Raw genomic sequence first — 22,763 nt, forward strand, 5'->3', positions numbered from 1 at the left:
GAACTTGAGGTACAGAAGGCAGAAGAGCAACATGACCAGATGTGCCACCAGTGCAGGATGCGCCAGCAGCCTGGCAGTGGCAGGGCACTAGCACTCACTTAAAGGACGGGCTACAGCTGCATGCCCTACGTATAGAGACTGTTGGCACAGCAGGAAAAAGATAGCTGGCAATAACTAACTTGCCCTCTTTTCCCCTCCCTCTTTCCCCCATCAAATCCTCGGTAAGTCTGAGAGCAGGAAGCAATGACAGAGATGGACACTGGTTTTCCCTTTCTCTTTCTGAGAGGTTCTGTAAATTAGCAAGGGTCTCCTAACCTCAGGGTCTATAGGTTATTGTTAGGTCTAGCAGCTTTTACTGCAGCCTCCTTTATAAGTTGTTTTGCATGCTTCTGAAATTTGCCATGCCTGAGCTCTGACCCCAAAAGCATTCAGTTATTTTTGAGCATGAGAAAGACAGAAAAATCACCATTTCTTCTTGAAAAAATGTAGAAAACTCTTGCAGCCTTTTCTGAATCCATTTTAGTCAACATAGAAGATACAAGAAATCTAAACAATGGCAAGGGAATAGCCCTAATAGGCTGGGTTAGCAATGTTTTTAAAAAACAAAATATTGAGTTCACTAATGTTTGGAGCCTTAGCAAAGTACAAGCTGTTTTTTTGCAAACTTTTCTTGCAAAATGATAAGGCCTCACTCACCACAATTACCACTTAGGTCCTTCTGTGCCACGCCAGCTGTGTAGAGAGTTCCAAGATCTTCCATAAGGATGCTGCTAAGTCCAATACTAGAATACCCACCACAAGTCTGAGCAGACTTTCCCTGTGGCTGTGATGTCCTTCATGGTGGGTAGCCCCAGAGAAGATGACCCAGGAAGGAGGTCCCTCTACTCTTTTCTAGGTGGCACAGGGGGTAACCAACAACCCAAATGTCAGGGTCCCCCCACACTCCTGTGCATCTGCTTTGTGCATGGCTTGGTGGGAGATGTGACCTCTCAAGGTGTGAGCAGGGACAATGCAGAGGGGCACACATCCCTTGTGCTGCCTGGGTGCAATGATCCCATGGACCTGGCTGCACAGCTGGTCACTTGGATGCCACATCTGATGCCCTGGGGGGAGCAAATCACGGGATCTGCTCTGAGGAACTGCATGGAGTTATCCTCTGGTCCCTGTTACATCGGGGGAATTGATGCAGAGGTGCATTGCAAAGGTGTGGTGGCAAAAGAGAAGGAGAAGCCCTCCTTCACCTGCAAAGTGGGGAGACCACAGCTCTTCCAGGGAGCTGAACAGCCAAATCAGGAGGACTCTCTTTTCCCTAAAGGGGGAAATAGTTATTTTGTGCCTTCAGATTTTGAGCAAGAGACCTGGCTACAGGGATTTTTTTTTTAATCTACTTGCATGTGCTGTTTTCCACTGTAATCCACAGAGGAGACTCTTCTGCCCAGTAAAGAGGCTGGAAACAGGTGATATTTGATGGAACTGGCTCCTTTCTGATGACAAATATTGTTTAAAAAATATAGAAGATCGCGTACATGAGAGCAGTAGAGCTTATACACTCCTCTGGTGGCAATGGACAAAATGGCTAATAATCATGGCTAAACTGTTGCATCTGTTGAAACTAAATAGTCATAGTGACTTTTGTGTGGTATTTGAGACCTATTTGTAGAAAAATACCCAAACCATCATTTATATGGTACCATAAATCTGATTGTTTTGTGATTACATTGCACAATCTGTGATGGGTATAAATTGAATTATGTTCCCTCCGTTCCTCAGGATAATGTGACATCATAGAGGCAAAGATTACAACATTCCTATGTTCTCAACCTTTTTCTCTAGCAGCTTGGGGGTGTATTTTTCCACATCTGAGTAGTTTTTATTTTTTTGACAGAAAAATAACAGTTCAATACCGACATTAGGAAGATAAGTTTGAGAAATGAACTAAACTAACAAATCTTTTCACAGTACTGTGAGAACATGATACCTGGCCATGGTGAGGAGCAAAATTTTCCATTGTGGTGGGAGAACAAATAACTGTCCGTGCAAAAGATTAGGGTCTTCTGCACAACTTTCTTAAAAAAAAAAACCCAAACAAATTAGAATATTTGAAGGAACATGCCAAAGAAATGAACCTGTACGGATAATTCTTCCTGTCTTTTGAGCTTGGGGTTGCAAAGCTCCACTTTGAAAGAGCTGTTATGGGATACAAATTCAAATGTACATCATTATAGCATGAGGAGAATGCCCTGATTTACTGAATCAAAGACAGATATCTGATTTTAATTTTTTTACAATGGGAGCTACTGTATGGTTTTCATTGACAACAGTTATAAAATCAGATGTCATATAAAGAAGCACAGATGAGGGCAATGAGGAGGAATAGAAGGAATTTCCTGCCTTTATTAATTCACAATACAAGTCCTTCAGAGAGGATCACGGAGTGACACAGTGCAGAAAAAACTAAACTGACATGCAACTTTTATCAGTGTGTGTTGCTATTTACCCATCCTGTCTCTCTGCTGCATTTGCTTCCTTCTACATCTGAAGCACTTTCTTTTTAATATTTAGGTTATAAAATAACCTTATCTGTCACAGCTGTTACATCACCTTTAGTGAAAGGCTAGAAGCTAAATGTCATACTTAACATACTCCTTTCCTCTTGGCAATGATCCTTTCTGACTCAGGTGCCCGTTCTGCAGCAGTGGCCTGTGCTTTCTGCGAGACCGTGCTGGGCTGGACTGGGCACTGCTTGGGGGGAACCTGCCCATGGAACCTCCCAGCTATGGGGCTTCAGGGCGGAGAGGAAAGCAGGCAGACAGCTCTGTGTCCTGGCACACCCTGGCAGCTGAGCAGCCCCCAGAGCTGGCTGCCAACTTGTGCAGTTTAGAGCAGCTATGAGCTATATCCTGAGCTTTGCCAGTGGTCACAACATTTGGTCTCCAATTGGCAGCAAACAGCCAAAGAGAAGAAAAACTTGCCTTTCCCTCCATCCCAACATGCTGAGAACTGCCCCAGAACAACCAAGCATTCCGCTCTGGGAAGCCTGACTTAGACCTTCATCCTCAAGACAAATACATCACTACATCTGCACTTTGTTTTTTCAGATCAGATCCTTGCAAAAACCCTCTGCCACCTCAGTGCAGGGCAGGGCAGGGCAGGGCATGCTGCAGCATGGCTGCAGGCTCTCTCTTCTCTCCCTTTACTTGCCTGTGACTGCCTGTGCACCACGGGGCTGCTGCCTCTTCCCTGCCGAGAGCTGCAGTCCCACGGCACTCTCCTTTCTGCTGCCATGCTGGAAACTCAGCTACGGCCACATATATTTTTCCACTTGCATCCAGAGCCCACTCTCATAACCCTGGGTGACTGGCTTCCACAGAAAAGAGAAGGTCCAAAAGCTTACAATGGTACACACATCCTGCGAATTCAAGGGATTACACAGTCTGCAATTTGGCTTGCCTATGGTACACCAGGAGGTCCTCCAGGAAATTTCAGTCTGTTAACAGGGCATGCTAAACGCTGTTGTGTGATGGGGACAATATGATAATGCATAATGCATATTGCACTCCTCAGTGCAGAGGATTTTAATAGCAAGTAACCATACTCTGAACAAACCTGGCATCTAGTTCTGGGACAAACGACTGACTACCAGACTCATTTATTCAGCTGTTTTCTTATCCTTACTGACCCTATTAGGAGAAAGAAAAATTTAAAGGAATAATAAAAGCTGAATGAACGTTTTTTCTTGAAGGGAGACATACACTGCGTGCTCATCACTCACAGCTTTTTCAGCTAGCTAGCAGTGCAAGGAACCAAAAAGCAGTTTACTGCTGAGATGCCAGAGCACTGCAGCATGAGAACTGCACAGTTCCCTTGCCATGGTGGCACACGGTCCCTGAAAGTGCTCAGGCACAAAATAGTAACTTCCACCTTTTCCTTTCATTGTCGTTTAAACAGTGACCACCACTTGCACTTCCCCTCTCTTCTGAAAATGGTACCAATGTGTGTCCCGCACCATGCCAGAGATTTCTAGAACAATGTTTTCTCTTCCTCTAGCCTTTAGTCATTTGCACTTGGTAACATCTTGGTCTCTGTTTACTTTAAGTCCCAAGCTCACTCAGCTATTTATTTTAGAAAGCGAGGAAAGATGGCTTCAACTGGGAGACAAATCCCTTTTGGCAAATCCCTCCAGGTGAGGACTGTGTTGGTCTCACCTCCACACCGAGCCACATTTAAGCCTGTGGCACAGCTGAGAGATGAGAGGTGGTGCAATCGCACTGCTCCACCAGCTGGTTCTGCCTGTGGGCATAGAAGATGCCAGGAAGTGAAAGCTAAAATCCTTTCACTTATCCTGGGCTAAAACATTTTGCACCAGGGCCTCAGAGAGCAACGGTTAAAAATTCTTCAAGTTGTTTTTGTCTGCTGGTCCTCCAACCTCTGCCACCAGCACAGGAAGACAGGTGCCAGGAACCAGAGCCCCTCTGTAGGCTCAGTTTGGGTGCCTTGGGATGGCCAAATCCCACAGTGGGTTCTGTGAGACAGCTCTCCACTGTACAGAGCTTTGCACAACTTTCAGCACTGGCATCAAAGCTGAACCTGAAGGCAAAGGGGTTCTACTTGGGGATGTATGGTCAGGACAGAAAGAAAAGCTTGTTTTTATTCTTAGTTCCATGCAAAAGATACAGAGAGATATAAGAAGGGGCAAGAAAAACCTGTAATCTCCTTGCTTTGTTGAGAAATCCTTTCTTTAATTCAAAAGTGAGCAGCTGTTACCAGAATTTTGTCAATTTAATCAGGTAACAAAAAAGTCCGCAGCCTCCCTGTGAAGGAAACAGATCCCATCCCAGCAGGGAGGGGTTAGAAACTGCTGATTCACCTGCAAAATGATCCAACCCCAGAAATCCTTTAAGCTCACATTACATAATCTCCTGCCCCAATCAAAGTTGCAGGTAAAGGGGATAAAGGACAAGGACCCAGCGATGGCCACTGGTGTCGCACAGGGGTCTCACCTCACTGGTGGCACAGCTTTGCTCCCAGGGAAACTCCGTGGTGACAGTGACAGCAACATGCAATGGGACCCTTCAATATTTGCCAAGGTCCTACACCCAGCTCGTGAAAAGACATCCCGATTGGAAGCGCCATCATTTTCATTAGTAGGGATGTGTACAACTACCTCCTGCTTATCGTATATACCTCAAAAATACATTTGGTTTTGCTGCTGAGCAACATGTGATGTTTATAGGGGACACCACTCACTGTAAGGACTCGATTATACTTTGCTACTTGACATACAGTTGATGAATAATCAACAAGACAAAACTAGCTAGATATATGGATGTCCTCCTGTACTGCCAATGATCTGGCACATAAACATGTTTTACTCACAGGAGTATGATCTTTGCAATGCCCTATTACTTTGCTGTTACTGTTATTATATGACTGTTCAGTCTTTCAGTCGGTATCTGATGGTTCAAATTAAATATTAGCTTTGCTCATCAGTGTTGCTACTCTTAAAATTTTTTTACTGTCATTTTCACCAAGTCTATTTTTTTCTCTGACTCTTGGAGCCTGAAGTATTGTGATTTTTTTTTATCTCCGCTTTCAGTAAAAAAAAAAGAAATGTAAAGAATGTTTGATCTCATGGTTATGGAGGAAAGCCTGAGAAGGCTTTGAACTCATTATCTATTACTGCTTAAAATCTCATCACTGTTTTGGGTTCAAGACTGAAAAACTAGAAAGCAGGATGAAGACAGTAATTTTAAATATATGCTTCATTTTTATGTGAAGCTGGTTTACTCTTTTAGTTATTTTTACAGGTAACTTGTGCCAAGGAAAATGAAGAGAAGAAAAAGCCTTTAATGGATAGCTATAAATTTCTCCACTTTTTCTATGATCTCAGTAATCTCTGGCATTTCATATCTTTGCAGTGTACTTTTTTTATTCACATTAAGAGATGGCCTCAGATAAAACATAAAAAGGTTATGAGAGGGAAAAGACTTGCACAGCTTCCAGCTTAATTCACGAAAGAAAACACTCTGGGCTCTGCAGACATGGGCAAAATGAAACTTTCAGGAGCACATTTTCAACAGAAGGTGCAGGAAGGGAAGGCAAGGGAGCCCTGGATGAGGGCTGTGCCCTGCTGACCATGGGTCCAGGGCAGGGATCCAAAGGAGGCTGGTGGGCAGTGCCTCCTGGACCATGCCAGTCTAGCAAGGGACGAAGAGCGTGCACACAGCCGACAGAGGAAGCCAATGGATCCTAATGGCTCAGGATAAACATTAGAAGTCGCAGCTGGAGAGCATGCAGTGAGGATGGCTATGAGTAGCTGGGCTCATTTTCTATCAGTCCTACAATCAGGTTTCCTGAAGAGATGCTAAGATACTAATTATGCACGGTATTTATTTTTGTAACTAATTTTTTTTCAGCTGTCCAAAAAACAGTGAATTATACTTTCTCCAAACAATTTTCATAAAAATAAAATCTAAAAATTGTTCAAACTACAAGTCATCAACTGGGGGACAACTATTAGTGCTCAAAGTGGCAGATGTGCGTGCATTTACATTTCCATCTGTCTTCTTGGTAGCTACAGAAAATCGCTAGATATCATTTTTCTTTTCTAATCTGAAGTGGAGAAGCTTTTCTAATCAATACCATCTTAATTCTGACAATCACCTTTGTAAATCTGCCTCAATTTGTTCCACCAAGAGAAGTCCACTCTGGTTTTTGGGCTTACTGCTGCTGGAGGACAGGATGCCTGGGCAGCAGAAACCCCTCTGCATAGCCTGGTGTGCAGCTGTAAGATTGCTTTTTCATGATGGGGAAAAAAACAATAAAACTTTGCTCCTATGTCTGATCTTGCATCAGTTTAACCACCAGTGGCTTTCTCTATTCACCTCAGATCTCTCCATAAACACCCTTCCACCTTTATACTACTTCTCAGAGGGCTGGAGACACGGTGCAGGCTCCTGCCAAGGGCTCCTCCAGCAGAAACCTGAGGAATTGTCCCTTCTGTGTTGCAGGGAAACCTCAATATCTGCAAGTTCACAGCCTCTTGCATTAATTAACAACTTGACTCCTCCTTCTCTCTTCCAACAGGAGAGCAGGGGGTTTCCTGCTGTAAACTCCAACTTAAAGGCAAGGCCTTGTCACTGCTTTTGGGAAGCCCAGATGTGTCAGTGGGGATTGCTGGCAGCTCTCCTGGAGCCTTGTGGCACTGCCTGGGGTGCTGATGGCCTGGCCTCAATGGCTGTGATGCACCTCTTACATCTGCCCTGCCCACCTGCTGTGCTCTCCCAGAGGGGTGATGCCCCATCACATACACACGTCTGGCCATGCAGTGAAAAATCCTGTCCCCTATGTGATCTGTTTGTCACAGGGGAGGGTTGACCTTCCAAAGGCAGGAAAGGCGAGGTAACATGGACTGCTGGGGCATTCCTAGCACAGGCTGCCTGGCTGGCCGCAGCACAGGGTTGTAGGGTGCATCACAGCACAGACTGAAGCAGGAGGTAGGGCAAAGAGCCCCTGTCCTGGCCAGTGCTACTGGAGCAGAGCATGGGGGTGGCGGGGACCAGTGGAATGTGGTTATCCTCCCAGGCACAGGCAACTTTAGGACTTCTGCTCTAGCCACAGACCAGCACCTGCAGGAGAGACCAAACCCTCTTGCCTGCAGGAATCACAGGGAGGAGTTCCTGCTGCTGACATCTGGAGCTCAGGGGGGTTTCTGCACACACTTCCACACTTGCAACATGCTATTTATCTTCCCTCTTCCTCAGCTGTGCCCAGATCTTACCTGCGTATCTTAATTCTCATCTGTTTTCGCATAAGATACATTTTAGCCCTGCAGCATTGTGCTGCTATGACAACAGGCTTGCACTTCTACTGCTTTCACACCCTTGTTTTTCTTGTATTAGGACTCTTCCCCTCATCTTACAGCCTTGCTCTAAAGACATGACTTCATCCTTTATATTTGTCAGCAGAATGCACTATTTGTTCTACAGACTGTTTCCCTGGAAGTGTTTTTAGTGCCCGAGAGAAGGCGAAGACCTACCACATCCATTGCCAGATCCACAGCTGAGTGCTTGTGTCCAGGCATTCAGAAGTAGTCAAAGTTTTAAAATAAAGGGTACCGCGTGCTAGTCAGGGTCAAAACAGACCCAGGTTTTGGTTCCACTGAACAACCACAATCCACTTCCACTGACTTTGAAAATAATGGTTTAAGCATGCCATGTCTGTACAGCAAAGCAATTGGAAATACCACAGACATAAAACATAAACATGTTATTTCTAAAGATGGTTGTTTCCTCCAGGAGTTTCCTCACACATACAAAGTAAGTGAGGAAATCTGTGAAGACCGCAAACAGAGCGTGCTGGTGCACACATGAACAGGAACAGAATAATTAAGGAGCAGAGAGAGGAAATAAAACCCCCAAAAGTATGAGGTCTGCAAGATTTTGAAGTTAAACTGTTTTGTTCTGCAGTAATCAGAAGTTCTGAAGCTCTTAAATAAACGTGCCTTTAGATGGAAATACCTAATTTTACTTTGTTTGCATGTTCAAATAGATATTTAATCAGTTATCTATGTCAATTAACGGCCAGTTCATATGAGAAGAGCGATGTATAAGCACTTCTAAAAAACTGTAGTTAGTAGAGATTTCTTTAGAGAAGAAAACCTCTTATCTACAGATTTTCATAGAGGCAAACTGCAAATACAATCGCCTTCAGTAAGGAGTAAGTCATGTTATATTTCAATCCTTTTCATCTTTATGTCTTGACATCTTAAGTGGAGTTTTTGCCAAAAAAAACATTAGTACTGTGTTATTGTTATAAACACAGTAATGTAAGTGGAAAAGAGGATATTTTTCTGGGGGAAAAAAAGGAAACCTTAAATTTTTTTTAAAAAGTCTTCAGCAGTATAATGTAGTTAACTCACTGTAAGCATAGAGGAACAAACAGGTTCAAAAGGATGGCTCTCAAATCCTGGCTAAATTAGACCATATTTTCTGGGGTTCAAATATTTGTCTAGGTCTGTATTTCCAGTGAGTCTGTATGACTTCAACCTAAAAAGTTTCTAGCTGCAAGTAGAAATACCACTATGAAATGGTAGGGGGCTGTTTTAACACTATTCTTAGGTGGGATTCTAGGCTTAGTTGATCTCTACAAACTTCACATAATCATCTGAACTTCTGCACGAAAATCCAAATATCCAAACACCAAATATCCCAATTATTTTTGGTTCTCCAAGCTGTTATTGGAAATTCAGGGGTAAAAGCACACTTTCTTCAGTGTTTTTACTTCCTACCTCTCTCTCTCTCTCAAGAGTGAAATCTTGAGGAGGAAAGGTCCTGCGCACCGAAAGCACAAGATGCCAGTTCCCTGTGCTCAGCTATAGAGCAGGTACTGCAGCGAGTAAAATTTCATTATTGTCCTCCCACAGTATATCAGCCTCAGGATGCATCTCTTCCATATCTGAGATTCTACCGAGGCTTTTTATTGGATCACCTATTCAAGACCAGAGACTGAGGATATGTTTAGATTTCTCCCTCTCTTCTGCAAATGACTATGCCAGCTGGAAACGCAACATTGGGATGGTATGCTTAGAATGGTTCAAGCATTTATGGGAACTATCAGAACTATGGATAGAGATTTACACAAAAATATTAAATAAAAGAGGACTTGGCCTCATCTCCAAATCAAAACTATTATATAAGGCAGCCACACGCCTCCCTGCTAACGAGCAGTAGACACCTTGTGTGAAGCAGCTTGTACGTTCAGCAAGACCCGCCGCTGTCATGTGAGCAGCTAGTGTGGCCCTGGCAGATGTGTGCTGTCAGAGGGGAGTCCTGTGGCAGCTCCTGCTCCGGGAGCACTGCTCGAGACCTGGGACTGAGACAGTGGTGAGGCTGAGCCATTTCCAGAATCTCTTTCCAGCCAGCCAATGAGGCATTGTGCAGTTGCAGTAACGGCGAGTTTCTCAGGTCTGATAAATGTGCCCATGAGGAATTGCACTAAGCTAACCAGAATGTTTTAGAGATGTCACCACAGAACTTATTTCATTGACTAATTAATTGATTAGGATATTAGAGTGATTAACCAGCTATGTTTCAATTTCAACTGCTCAGACCCCCAAACTTTGTATCTCTTTACTTCAGGGGACAAAAATGAAAGCTGACTTCTTCCTCTGCCTGAATTAGGGGAAAACTCCTTCCCTTGCCACATGACTAGGGCAGCTGTAGCTGCTCAGGGCTCATTCTCTTCCCTCCTTGGCAGATGAGGTGGGATATGGCAGGTAAGAAAACCAAGAAGAGGTGCGGCAAGAGCAGCCACCATCTGCCTGGGGCAACCATCCTCCTGTGTCTCCCATCCTCCTGCTTGTGGGTGGAGACGCACCAACAGCCATGCAGGAGGAGCCAGCATCCAATCTGACAGTTATTATAAAGCAAAACCTCTCTCTTGGGGAGATCGTCCTCCAGAAAAGGAAACATAAGCAAATGGTGCCGTTTAGGTTCTCTGTCCTGATTGTGCCTACAAGGCAGCATTTTCAGAAATGTGAGTGGGGTTACCTACGGTTTCATCCAGGACACTTATTTCCAAGCAATGTACTTTGAGTTGGTTGGCTCTGGACCGGGGCTGGGGTTGCCTTTGCTCCCTTCTCCCCTTCATGCAATTGCATATATATAGGAAAACTTTGATGGCCACCTTTTCCTTTCTCCTTCTCTTCGTGGGCCCTGTTAACACAAAATGATTTAGCCCTGTATCACAACAGATATTACAATACTGGGAGCTAGGAGCCCTCCCTCGTGTTTTGCTGTTCTTTGACCCACAGAGCTATCCACAAGGTTGGATAGGCAGCTGCCTGAGTGTGTCTCTCCCCACAAACAGAAAAATAATCAGAACAAAGAATATAATCTATTCTACACAAGGCATATTGGAATTAACTAGATAAGTAAAGAGTTGGAAATAATGCATCAAATATGTCTGACAATGTCTAAACAGTCAAATGGTAATGGAGTTCATTATCTCAATAAATGAAAAATAATCATTCTGTTGGCCAATTCTGCCCATTAAAAATGAGGTTGTATTAAATACTGACAGAACTTTCTAAGTTATACCTCTTTCGCTGACGTGATAAATCTTATGCAGAAGTTTGCTTGCGGAAAGATTCTGAGTACCATTTATTTGTGTGTCACTGTGCTATTGACAAAACTACAGATCCCCAGAGAAGGCTGTACAGAGAAAAAAATCCATTATCATTATTATCCTATGACTGAGTAAATGTGCACATACTGGATGCGACTGCAATTCGTGGTACAAGAAAATGAAGGAATGAAAACTGTCTCTCTGGAGTTTTCTCATTGGCCAGTAACATTCTTGTTACTGTACTTAGTGAGTTGACACATTAAATCTGTTTGCTCATTACTGTTGGGTAATATGTCAAAAGGAAAACATAAAATACTGAGTGGCTTTGTACCATAGCTCTGTATGTGCCTACAGTCGAAATAAAATATAAATAAATCCACTGTAACAGTTATTTCCTTGTTTAGTAAAGAGGGAGGTCTGACTGAAGTCTTTTACAATAGGTGTTTGCATCTGTTTTCTCATTTTAGAAGAGAGACTCCCTGAAGCAATTAAAAAGAATTAACATTGGCTTTTATATGGGCTGACAGTTTGACGTTCATAACAGAAGAAAAAGAAAAAAAAAGCAATGCTGAGTCTCTTGGGTTTCCTCAAGGCAACAGCAAAAACGTGCAGGATAGAACTAGCCACACCTCTGGTTATTTCCAAATGTTTCTTTCTTTTTTCCTGGGTGAACTTGACCCTCTCAGCACACTGTTTTTGCATCTATCCTCCGAGGTCTCCGACATGTTATGACACAAAGTCGGGTGAGATGTCCTGTTAGACTGTAACTTGCACGCTTCGTGCTGCTCAAGTGACAGGGAGAGATGCTGCCCGCTCTAACTTGAACCGGCAGCACAGGCTGAACCATGCCTGCAATCTACGGCAGGGCTAGATTTTCTCTTCGTCTATGAAACCAGCATTTTCTGTGATGGTGGGGTGGGAATGAAGGGGGAAAAAACACTACCCGCTAAAAATAATCTGCTGAGTTATGTCATTTGCCTTCATGAGCAGTGAGAAGAAGATTTTATGCTATCCCTCTCTGTGGAGAAGTGCAGCCCAGACACAGCAGCAGCCCCCAAAACCATTCTCGGCAGCCTGGCAGATTGGTACCTAACTGCTTTTGAAGTTTGAGTCTATGAAAGCCCAAGACGCCGTAACTCGGGAGCACGACCGCCGCGCGAGTATAGAGATACAGAAAAATTACTTAAGCAAGCAAACTGCCCTTCTCGCTCACCCAAAGCAAGTAAAAGCAAGTAAAAGCAAAACAGGGAAAATAGGAAAGGAAAAAAAAAAAGGGGAAAGAGAGCGGATCCTGCTGGCAGGGAGCGCGGTGCCGGCTCCCCGCGCCGGGCTGGCGTCCCAACTGTTGCAGGGAGGTGACCGGGGAGCTGCGGTGGCAGCGGCGGCAGAGCCCGGCGTGAGCGGGTGGGTCTGTGCCGGCGGGCAGGTACGGGGAGCGGGGCGGGACGCGGGGCGGTGATGGCCGGGGGACCCGCCGCGGTTACCTTGAGGATGAGATCGGTGTGGTGCTGGTCCAGCATGTTGGCCTTGCGGAAGGAGGTGATGATCACCCGGCCGTACCTCCCCGGCGTCTGCAGGTCGGAGTAGAGCCGGTGCTTGGAGCGGTTCACCGGGAAGAGGCTGTCCACCAGGTTCCTCTCGATCTTGGCCAGGCTGTGCGTGGGAGCCAGGAGGTGCTCCACGTTCTCCTCCACCTGGTAGCGGCTGAAGCTGGCGCCCAGAAGGATGGAGATAAGCACGGGCGCCGAGGCGAAGAACACCGGGTGGCTGGCGACGAAGTGGCCGAGCCGGGAGAAGGACGTCCCCAGCCCCCTGTGCAAGACCTGCCGCAACATCCTAGTGCGGAGGGCACGCAGGAGGGCGAGCGCCGCGCCGGGGCCCCCGCAGCTCCCCCACGGCCCCCGCAAGACCATGGGGCAGCCCCACCGGGCGCCGCCTCCCCGCCGGCCGCGGCTGCGGGGGGCCGGGGGCCGCCGCCGCGCGTGTGCGTGTGTGTGCGGTGTGTGCGCGCCCGCCCGGCTGCGTGCGCGGGGCGGCTCGGGCGCCCGTCCTCCCGCAACGCCGCCGTGCCCGAGAGGAGTTTCCCAGCCCCTCGATGCCTCACTTCCCAACCCGCCGCCCCTCGCCGCGGAGCGGCGGCGCGGACCGCCCGCGGGGGGGGGGCAGGGGGGCAGCCCCGCCGCCGCCCCGCCGCGGGAAGGGGAAGGGGCAAGCGCCGCTCCCCGCCCCCGCCGCGGAGTTCGCGCGGGAGCGGGGCTGCCCACAGACTGCTGACTAATCCCCCGGCCGCGGCAAGCGAAGCGAGGCGGGGCGGGCGCGGAAAGCCCTCGGCGGCGCCCCCGCCGCCGCCGCCCTCCGCCCAGGGGCGCGGGGCCACGCCGGGCGGCGCCTCGCACGGGGCGGCGGGCGCAGCGCGGCGCCTCCCGCCGGGGCCGCCCCGCCGGCCGCGCTCGGGACGCCGCGGCACGCCCCGCCCCGCCCGGCCCCGCCCGCCGCCGCCGCCGGCGGCAACCGCTGGCCCCGGGACCGCGGGGTAGCGCAGCCCGGCCGCGGCACGGACGGGCGAGAGGGCGGTAGGGCGCGGAACGACCGCCCCCCGTGCAGGGGGAGTTGGGTGTGTTTCTTGGGGGGGCTTTCGCCCGGGGACCCGCCGCCACAAACGTCCGGGCACTTCCCGCGGCGGCGGGGCCGGGCCGCGCCCTGGGGTGCCCGACGGCAGCGCCCCGCGGTGCGGCGGCACAGGTGCCGCGGCGGCGGGGTTAGCGCAGCCCGGCACTGCCCGCGCGACCGAGTGGGCATGTGCGGCGCTCGCACATGCCCATTAGGGAGGCCGGTGCCGCCGGTGGGGCTGTCCCTGCCCGGATCGCGGTCCGCGCCCGCCCGGCATCGTCCCCGGAGCCGCCCCGGCACTGCCCCGGCTCTGCCCCGCGCGGGGAGCCCCGCACCTGCCGGCACCGCGCCGTGCCGGGGGAGCGCTGTCGCTCCCCTCACCCTGAACCGGCATCCCCGGCGCTGCCCACCTGTGTGTAGGTACAGCCCGTCCCCGCCGGATGCGATCCAGGGGCACGGCCTCGTTTTTAAACGCAAGTTGCATTTAAGTAGCAGAGTCGAGCCAGAAGCGCTGTGGCCGTTGGCATATTTGGGCACGCTGATTCCTAGCGCTGTCGCCTGGCCCAAACTGCTACTTCCCAAACCAAAGGTGCTCGTATTGGTAGTCCAGTTACTCCCCAGGCCAGTGGTTTTACAAACCGGAGAAAAGGAAGTTTTTGTTTGACAGCTGTTGCACGCGTGTTGCTGCATGAAACGGCAGCGGCTCCCTGTTTTGGTTATTGATGGCTGACAGTCATCCTCCCTTTTACATTTCTATAGTGTCTGACCTGAGCTAATGTTTTGTCACGGACTCTTCATGCACAAAACCTCCTTGACATAATTGCTGTCTTCTCACAGCTAGGTCACACAGCTTGAATGCTAAACTCTTTCCATGTTTCACTCCAATGTGGTGAGTGAGTGAATGGCTTAATTGAGCACGGCCAAGTTATGGCAAGTGAAGTCCCAACATCCCCTGGTTCTTCTGGGTTTCATGCCCAAGACTAGGAATCCCTCCTGAGAGTGGTCTGCCTATGGGGTCAGTGCAGCTGACTGTAGAGTGCCCCAGGGCTGCTGGGGTTTGTAATATGCTCATGCCTCTGCTCAGTTCCACTCCCACATAGGTGGGTCCTCACTGCTTGTATCAGTCCTATGTAAGTTTAAGAAAGAAAATTAAATATAATTTAAAGAAAACCTCAAAAGTGGAAATAGAAGCAGAAGCACACACATGGGAGAGGATTGGACCCAAGTTTGGGTGAAATTTGATATTAGGTCAGGCCTCAGAGCCTAGCTCTCTGTCTGCCAGTCCAGCACTCTCCCCTCACTACCCACTTCTGCACACAAATCTGAGCACAGGCTTACTCACATCGTTGTATATTGGGGGAACATCGGGATGTGCCTAGTGCTTTACGTCATTAGCAACAAGGGAAGAACTTTTGTCATTGCTGCTGATAGTATCATCTGTGCTGATTGTTTTTGGTCTCCATTAAACGTATTTTATCATCATTAACACTGAAGAGAGATTAATTAATTATTTCCGTAACCATTCAGTGGCTGATTTGCAGTTTTCTAGGGTATCTCAGGAACACTAGTTTGAGGACCTGACATCCAGCTCAGTTCTCAGCACCTTAACTTTGGGTAAGCTATAGGTGACGCCAGGAAGACTCACAGAGTCATTAGGGTTGGAAAAGACATTTGAGATCATTGTATCCAACCATTAACAATATATATCCATTTTGCGGGTGCATAGAGGAAAAAACTGATGTATCAGCAGTTCTGTGGAATGTTCCTCTGTCTTCCCAGAGCAGTGTCAGTTTTATTGCCTGTTGTAACCAACATCAGGCTGCACTGTTGGCTGCGATGGAAATATCTTTCCAAGGTAGGCATGGCTTTTTAGTCCGCAAAATTCTGCCTCCCATTTGCCCAAGGAATTGCCCTGCCTTTGACTGTGGGGTTGCCTGTAGGGGAGGGATGGACATACAAGGGTGGGAAGTGAGGTAGCTTGACACATGCTGTGTGTGCTGGAACTGCCCTGAGTACATTACAATGCCACAAGCATCCTGTGAATGTTACCAAACCAGAGGGGAAACCTGCATGCTCCTAACTCTGCAGATACTGAAATCACCTTGTTACTGATCATCGTTGCTCTGTCACTCCAAAAATTGCCATCAAAATACATTCTGTGGTGATGTGGTTGTCAGGAGTGGAATAGCCAGAGGCCTCCCACAGCACTTTGTGAAGACCAAAGCATGGCTGAGCTCTCGCCTCTGTTGTAGGGGAAAGCCTGTAGCACATGCCATGCAGTAAGTGCTGGACATTAACCAGCTCTACCTGTCTTTTGGAGGAACTGGAAGGGTAGGATTTCTATCACGTATATATGCTACTCTGCTACAGCTCTTGAATGGCGCTTTACAAAATAGATAATGATGTCTCATTGCTCTAGAGAGATTCCAAACTAAATTAAGAAGAGAATGATGGGAAGAGATGACCATACAATGAGGTGCAGATGCTGGAAATAGGGATAATGAGGGGGAGAACAATATGATAAATGTCCTTTCAAGCAAATGCCTCAGGGTAGCTACTGTTGGGACAGAGTGTAAAGGGAGATGGGGAAGAGGTGACTAAAGACGCATCTGCATAGGGTTTAAGTCTGCTCCAAGAGCAGACCTGTCCCGCTGTGAAGCATTTGTTGACTCTCTGATCTGTACAAAGAGACTGCCTTGACCCACACTCAGGAGCTCTCAAGGACAAACAGGTCAGGTGGATTAGCACGAATGATGTGCTGTCATTCCCAGGGCCTACAAAGCCTTGGTGGGTTAAGCACCCCACAGCCCAGTCAGACGGCTTTAGGATGACTTGAGCATCCAGAAATGAGCATATCTCAAGCTCAAATCTTGTTACAATGGCAAGTTTTAAAACTAATGTGAGAGGAAGAAGTTGACAAGGTTTTATTTAAAATAACCTCTTTCTCCTACCTACCCCAAAGTGGTCCAATGAAAGAAAAAGCTCAGAGAAGTGATGGAGGAGTGGATTCCTGATGAGTAACTTCAGATGAGTGAAGAGGGCCTAGGAGAAAAGAAAGGTGTCAGGAGCAGCTGGGATGGCTGTGGGAGGTATGCAGAAAATCAGGGTTTTGCATTGTTTAGTTAGGCATGAGGAACCAGAGAAGATATTTTAGGAGTTTGTGTGCAGGGGATTTAGTGCTGCGAATGGGGAATGTTTTTTGCAACAGGGCACTGAGCAATGTGTGATGCAAGTTCCAGCTGGAGCTTGGAGAGAATGAGGTTACCCACAGCGAGGAGATGCGTAACAAAGACTTTTTTTTTTTTTTTTTAAGAGAACTAAAAGGAAAATTTTCAAGGAGAGTTTAATAATTATGGTTAGACTTTTAAGGGTTGCAAAAGCTTTTTTATTGACATTCTCTGTGTTATGCTCATTTATACCTGCTGAAAGTCTTGCTGGTGACATGCAAAGACAGTGTGCTTTGTGCCAAGGGATCAAAATGACATGTAGCCAGTCCAGGATGGCAAGGGAGAGCAGTAGCTCTCATTGGATCACCCGATCAAGCTCTGCTGTGTATTTCTTGGCCTTAGGTCTGGGACCTGGGCCAATGCCAATTAAATTGGTGAGGACACAGACAAGGTTAACAATAATCTCCCATTGCTGATTGGTGAGGGATCCTCACAACTTGCAGCTTTTGTCCATTTGCAGTTAACAGAAAAGCAAAGCAGAAGGAGGCCTCCTTCTTATTTCTAGCCTGGGTCCCATCACAGTAGGAATATTACACAAAAGTATCACTCCTTTCACTCATTTGTGCTGCACTTCTCCCACAAGGAGGGCAAATTGCTTGTACTTAAAAGGGCTTTCTAGAAGCAACCTTGGGAAATTGAAAGCCGGTCTCAGTGCAGTTAGTTGTTCATATTTAATCAATGAAACTTCACTTTCCTCTTTTTCTTTCCTCAGTCCCACCTTCTTTTGGATGGCACCAAGGAGCGGTGCACCATAGGCACGAACAGCGTGATCAGAGTTTAAGAACCCGAAAACTAAGGTGATTATTTAAACAGAGAAAGCAGAAATGAAATAGAGGAACAAAGCAGCATCACAAAGCATCTCTCTACATCAGTCCTTTGGGTCATGAAGGATGGGGTTGTGTGAAACAGCTGCTTCTTACCCAATGTACAGACCATGAAGCAATACACTGCCAAGGGATGGCCACACATTTTGCCAATCCGCATCTGCAGATTCATTGCCAGAATTCAAGATGGCTGATTTCTTGCCTCCTGAAACAGGCAACTGACAAAATCAATTGTGTTGTAATATTTTCTTTGGTGTGTATAAGCCCCTAGTGTTCATCAAATGGAAGGGAAGAGAGAGGCAAGATGGAGAAAAGCATATGGCTGTGCACCTTGGCACTTCACTCCCCAGTGCCCTGATGTGCTGCCACCCGTGACAGGACACACATGTTCTAATTGGACTGCTAATGCAGATCTTGGGAGAAGTCATGGGAACTGGAATATCTTTTTGCATCTGCTAAAAGGAAAAAAAATCTTCCCTCCTAGCTCCTGCATGACCACATCTCTTTTTGCAGTGGTCCTGTAAATGCAAATATGTAAATGTTCCATGCTGGCTTGTTCCTTCTACTGGATACAGAGATATACAAAAAGAATGTAAATCACCAAGAAAATACTCTGACAGCTGGCACCTGATTCTTTCCCAAGTGCCCTGGTGGTCACTCTTCGGCAGCTCTTGCTGATCATGAGGACTGCTAAGAGAAAGCATGTGTGACATCTTTTACAGAGTATAATAAAAAGAAGAAAGTGCCCTGTGTGGCTGGAACTGCAGCTCTGTGGTCTGTCTCTGAGATGCTCCATTAGCCTGCTGCTGGCAGTGATGACACAAAAACCGGAGATCCCCAATTGTACCATTAACATGAACAGATTGGAAAAAAAACCCCTGGAATGTAACAGGGAGCTTGTGCTTTTTTTTTTTTTTTTTTTTTTCTCTCTGCTTGTATGAAAACTCAGTAGAGGGGAAGGATGGATCTGTTCCCTTGCATATTAGCATAGGCTGCACGAAAACACAGCTCTGCTTTTGTTTGGGTTCTCCCATATTATGTTAGATCTAGATTTGCCTTTTAAGCTGAAACATTTGGATCCCTCCCTGGCTATATGTTTGGCTACGCCATTTGATATTTGTGATTGACCAGATTACTAATCACGGCCTCTCACCTGTTTGTTTTAAAACAGGGACTGCTGATGCTTCTGTCAGCCTTAGGAAAGGTCTTTTCTTTGCCATATATAGTAATGGCCTGAAAAAAAAGTCCTTCCTTGCAGAAAGATGGATTAAGTTCTTATTTTGAAATGCAGTCTGAGTGGTCCTGATGTACTGAAATGTTACAGCTAATATAATCAGACGAGTCAATTTACAGCTTTCATACTACATTTTAAGAAACAAAACAAGTAGACAGGACAACACAATAAATCTGCTTGGTGTCCCAGTCTGGTTGATGTTAATTGAATGCATTTGTATTGGATAACTGGATGATACAGCTTCCTAATAAAACGCACAGGAAATGCACAAATTTTGTCAAGAACATGGATTTGTCCAAAGAAGAAGAGGACAGACTTAAACAATATATTCTTTGGGAAAAAGGTCTGTGAGCCAATAAAGAAGCATAGCCATATATATGCTACCCCTGATACACAATATTAGAATTAGAATTCTTATTAGAATAACCTTGAATATTCTAATATTAGAATACTACTAGAAAAACTATTATAGTATTCAGGATTCAAGGGACCAAAATAGAAAAGAGGTATCATTTGTGGATAAATTATTTAGGAAATAGGAATTTGCAATTTAACTATCACAGTCATAAAGTGTATAAAATGTATGACTTATTTGTCTCTTAAAGCAGTGCTTTACCTTTAATGCAAAGAAGTTTTAGTGTAGAACAAAACATTAACTTGGAGTTTAGTAAATATTCCTGGAGATACAGGGATTTTGGCAGAGGGTAACTCCTAGAATAGTGTGAATGTTTCTCTTTTGTTTATGTGTCTTCACACAAAAATAGGTAAAACAAGTAGGTTGCAAGTGAAAGCAGAAGAAAACACATGGAGCTATTGAAATAGGTTAGAATCTGATTTCAGATTTAGGAATAAATACATACATATGCACACATACATATGCAGATGTGTATGTGAATGCACACACATGTACACCATACATATGGCATATATATGTGCTTATTTATGTATATTTTATATATATTTACATAGGCTTAAATAAAAGCAGGGGATGTTTAAGTCAGACACTAAAGGAGCTTTTAAACAGTAACGCCTTCCTAATAGTAATGTGGAGCACTTGGGTCACCTGGGAAGGGTGCAGGCTTTCCAATAGTGGTGGATTTTAAAAGCAAGCTGGATAAATGTACAAGTGTGACATAAGTATTGCTAATCCCGCTTTGGTGTAGAAGAATGGACTAGGTACCTTTGAGGACTCTGTCAGCCAGCACTATTTCCTGTGACTCCAGGATATGGCCAAAGGATAGATTAGGGGTTACGTATCCACAGCTGTTGAAGTATAAGAAAAACAGCTTGTGATTTGCAGATACAAAGAGACTTTTACTGAGCATAGGGAACAGCTCCTACCGAGCTCACCTACAAGAAGAGAAAATGTGGGTTTGGTGGAAGTCCCTGGCAGAGCTTCCAAGCTGTATAGACAGGGCTGTTCCACCTTTTTCTCCCCTGCTTAATTTCCTCACATTCTGACTTACATCCCCTTTACAGCCTTTGGCTAGGCTTTGTGTCTCTAAAGCTGTTAGTAAAGACAATTATCTGAATATAAATTACAGATGTACAGCTTTGGGACAGCACACTCTGACTCAGAGTTGTCTTCATACTGCTCTGTCACATTCTTCCACCTGCATCTAGATTGCATATTGAGTTGTATTGACAGTGTTGTTGGCTATAAAGTAAGAGACCTTCAGTAAAGGACATTTTAAAAAGAAATTGTAATTTTTCTCCAGTCTTTCAGAATGTGTGTATGAACTGGTATCAGATTGAGTAGATTTTACACAATATCACAGGGGTTTTTGCATCACTTACAGGATGCAGCACAATGATGGACCAAGGATTGAAAGCTGCAGGCATCAGGTTCTACAACTACTGTGTTTCCACGGGCAATTCACTGTTAGTCTCCCCTTGCCTCAGTTTCCCCATCTTTAAAACTGGGATGATAAAGGTTGTCTACCTCTCATAGGGATTGGAATCAGCAATTTAACAGCATTTAGGAAATACAGTATGATATACCAATGCAGAGTTGTATTCAGACCAGAGAACCCTTATTGTAAGATCATTAATATTATGCTTTCTTATGTTTTACCAACTGTTATTAGATGTCAACATAAGCCAAGTAATATAGTGAATAGTAAAGGGGAAGTGAGTTTTAACTACTCTTTAACCAGCCCGTTTTCAGCTTCCCACAAACATGGATCCCAGATGGCCATTGTCACAGCCCTGCACCAGTGCTTTCTCAGCATATACCAGAAAATTGTGCCAGGCACGTGCCTGTCAAGAGTTTGGATGTACCTCCGTGCTCCTATGCCTTGAGCTGCTGCTGTCCTTTCTGCCTGTCACAAACATATCTTTCCCCTGCATTGCTGTAAATACCCATGAATGAAGCCAGGGACTGGCTATATAATCAGGAGAAAAGAGAAGAGGAGCAATTAGGACCTTTTAAGAAGCAAAACAAACAAACAAACAAAACCTAGCCACATTACTATAAAGCAGGGATTGCTATTCATACATCCTTATGCTAACATATGATCACTAAAAAGGTAGCACAGCCATATTTGAATAGCCCTTAAATATGTCCTGTTACTTCCTTACCCCATGTTGCCATGTAAAGAATATGCAGGACAGTAGCTGAAGATTTCTTTGAGTACTGTGTTTGAGGTAAGACAATAGTCTGCCTGGTTTTGTTTTTAAGCACTAAAAGTCTCTTATGACAAAGCACAGAATGTACAGTGCTGGAAGAAACCCACTGCAGTAAGTCACAGGTGTACCTTTTATAAGCAGGTGAAACACATACAGCATTTGAGAGAGGGCACTTATTCTTAAGGCAAACATTTTCAGTTCAGAACCATCAGATAATTAGGCAGGTGTGTATTCAAAATAAAAACCCATTGTATTCCTTTTTTCTGTTACGTGCTTTTCATAGGAGTGGCTTGATTTTCTGATTGTTTCTGATGTTCCTGAGACAAAAAGAGAAGTGTGGAATTAACCTACTGTATGATGTACACTTAATCTTTATAGCGTTTTTGGGGTTTGCTTTCTATGAAAGCTGCATTCCAAGCAGGGGTTTCTGCTCATGAATATAGAATTACACTACTGTAAATGTTACACGTTGCTTTACATTTTAATTGAGGAGCTGGTGTTCTACCTGGGTAAGTGCCCATCAGCATTAGATGACACACAATTAAAGCACAGTGTCAAAACCTAATTTTCAAAGGTAAATGTTTAAAATCGCATGTGTGCCTATTTTTGGATCAAAACCCCTTATCAGGCTGTACACTGGCTTTCCTAGCAAATCCAAATGTGCAGACCATGGCAGTATGAATCATCAGCTTGCCTCTGATCAGAATTCAGGGGATATTCTGGTTTGTGTATAATACTAATTGAGTTTGGCTTAGCACCTGAAAGCACACACTTTATTTTGACTGCATGGGAATATCATACAAGGAAAGACTTTTATATTTCAGTGAAATTTACTGTACATTTGAGGAAATCATTAAGAGTAATTTTTTCCCTCAAGGCTGCTGCAAGCGTACATTTTTAGTTCATGGAAGATGAATGCTATTCCTAAAACTAAACTCAGTATTTCATTATTCTGTAGTGTTGATGTCACCGTAGTACTTAGAGCCTCCTCTTGCTGTTCCTGTAAAATTCTTCCCAAATTCAGTAAATCATAATAATCTCAAAAGTCACTATTTGCACATGCTTAGCAGATGGTTCCTGAGAGATGGTTCCTTAAACCACGCTATATGCTGT

At 45.6% G+C, this 22,763-nt stretch overlaps 1 protein-coding gene across 1 annotated transcript in view; it reads right to left on the reverse strand.

Annotated features, from left to right (window-relative positions):
- PTCHD1 (patched domain containing 1) overlaps positions 1-13,072 on the reverse strand; it is a 39,823-nt gene extending 26,751 nt beyond the window's left edge. Inside the window, exon 1 of the mRNA XM_032679771.1 lies at positions 12,612-13,072. Coding sequence (XP_032535662.1) covers positions 12,612-13,040 — 429 coding nt within the window. The 5' untranslated portion in view covers positions 13,041-13,072. The remainder of the gene's footprint in view (positions 1-12,611) is intronic.
- Between the last annotated feature and the right edge of the window lie 9,691 nt (positions 13,073-22,763).

Source organism: Chiroxiphia lanceolata, chromosome 2, assembly GCF_009829145.1.
Source record: "Chiroxiphia lanceolata isolate bChiLan1 chromosome 2, bChiLan1.pri, whole genome shotgun sequence".
NCBI lineage: Eukaryota > Metazoa > Chordata > Aves > Passeriformes > Pipridae > Chiroxiphia > Chiroxiphia lanceolata.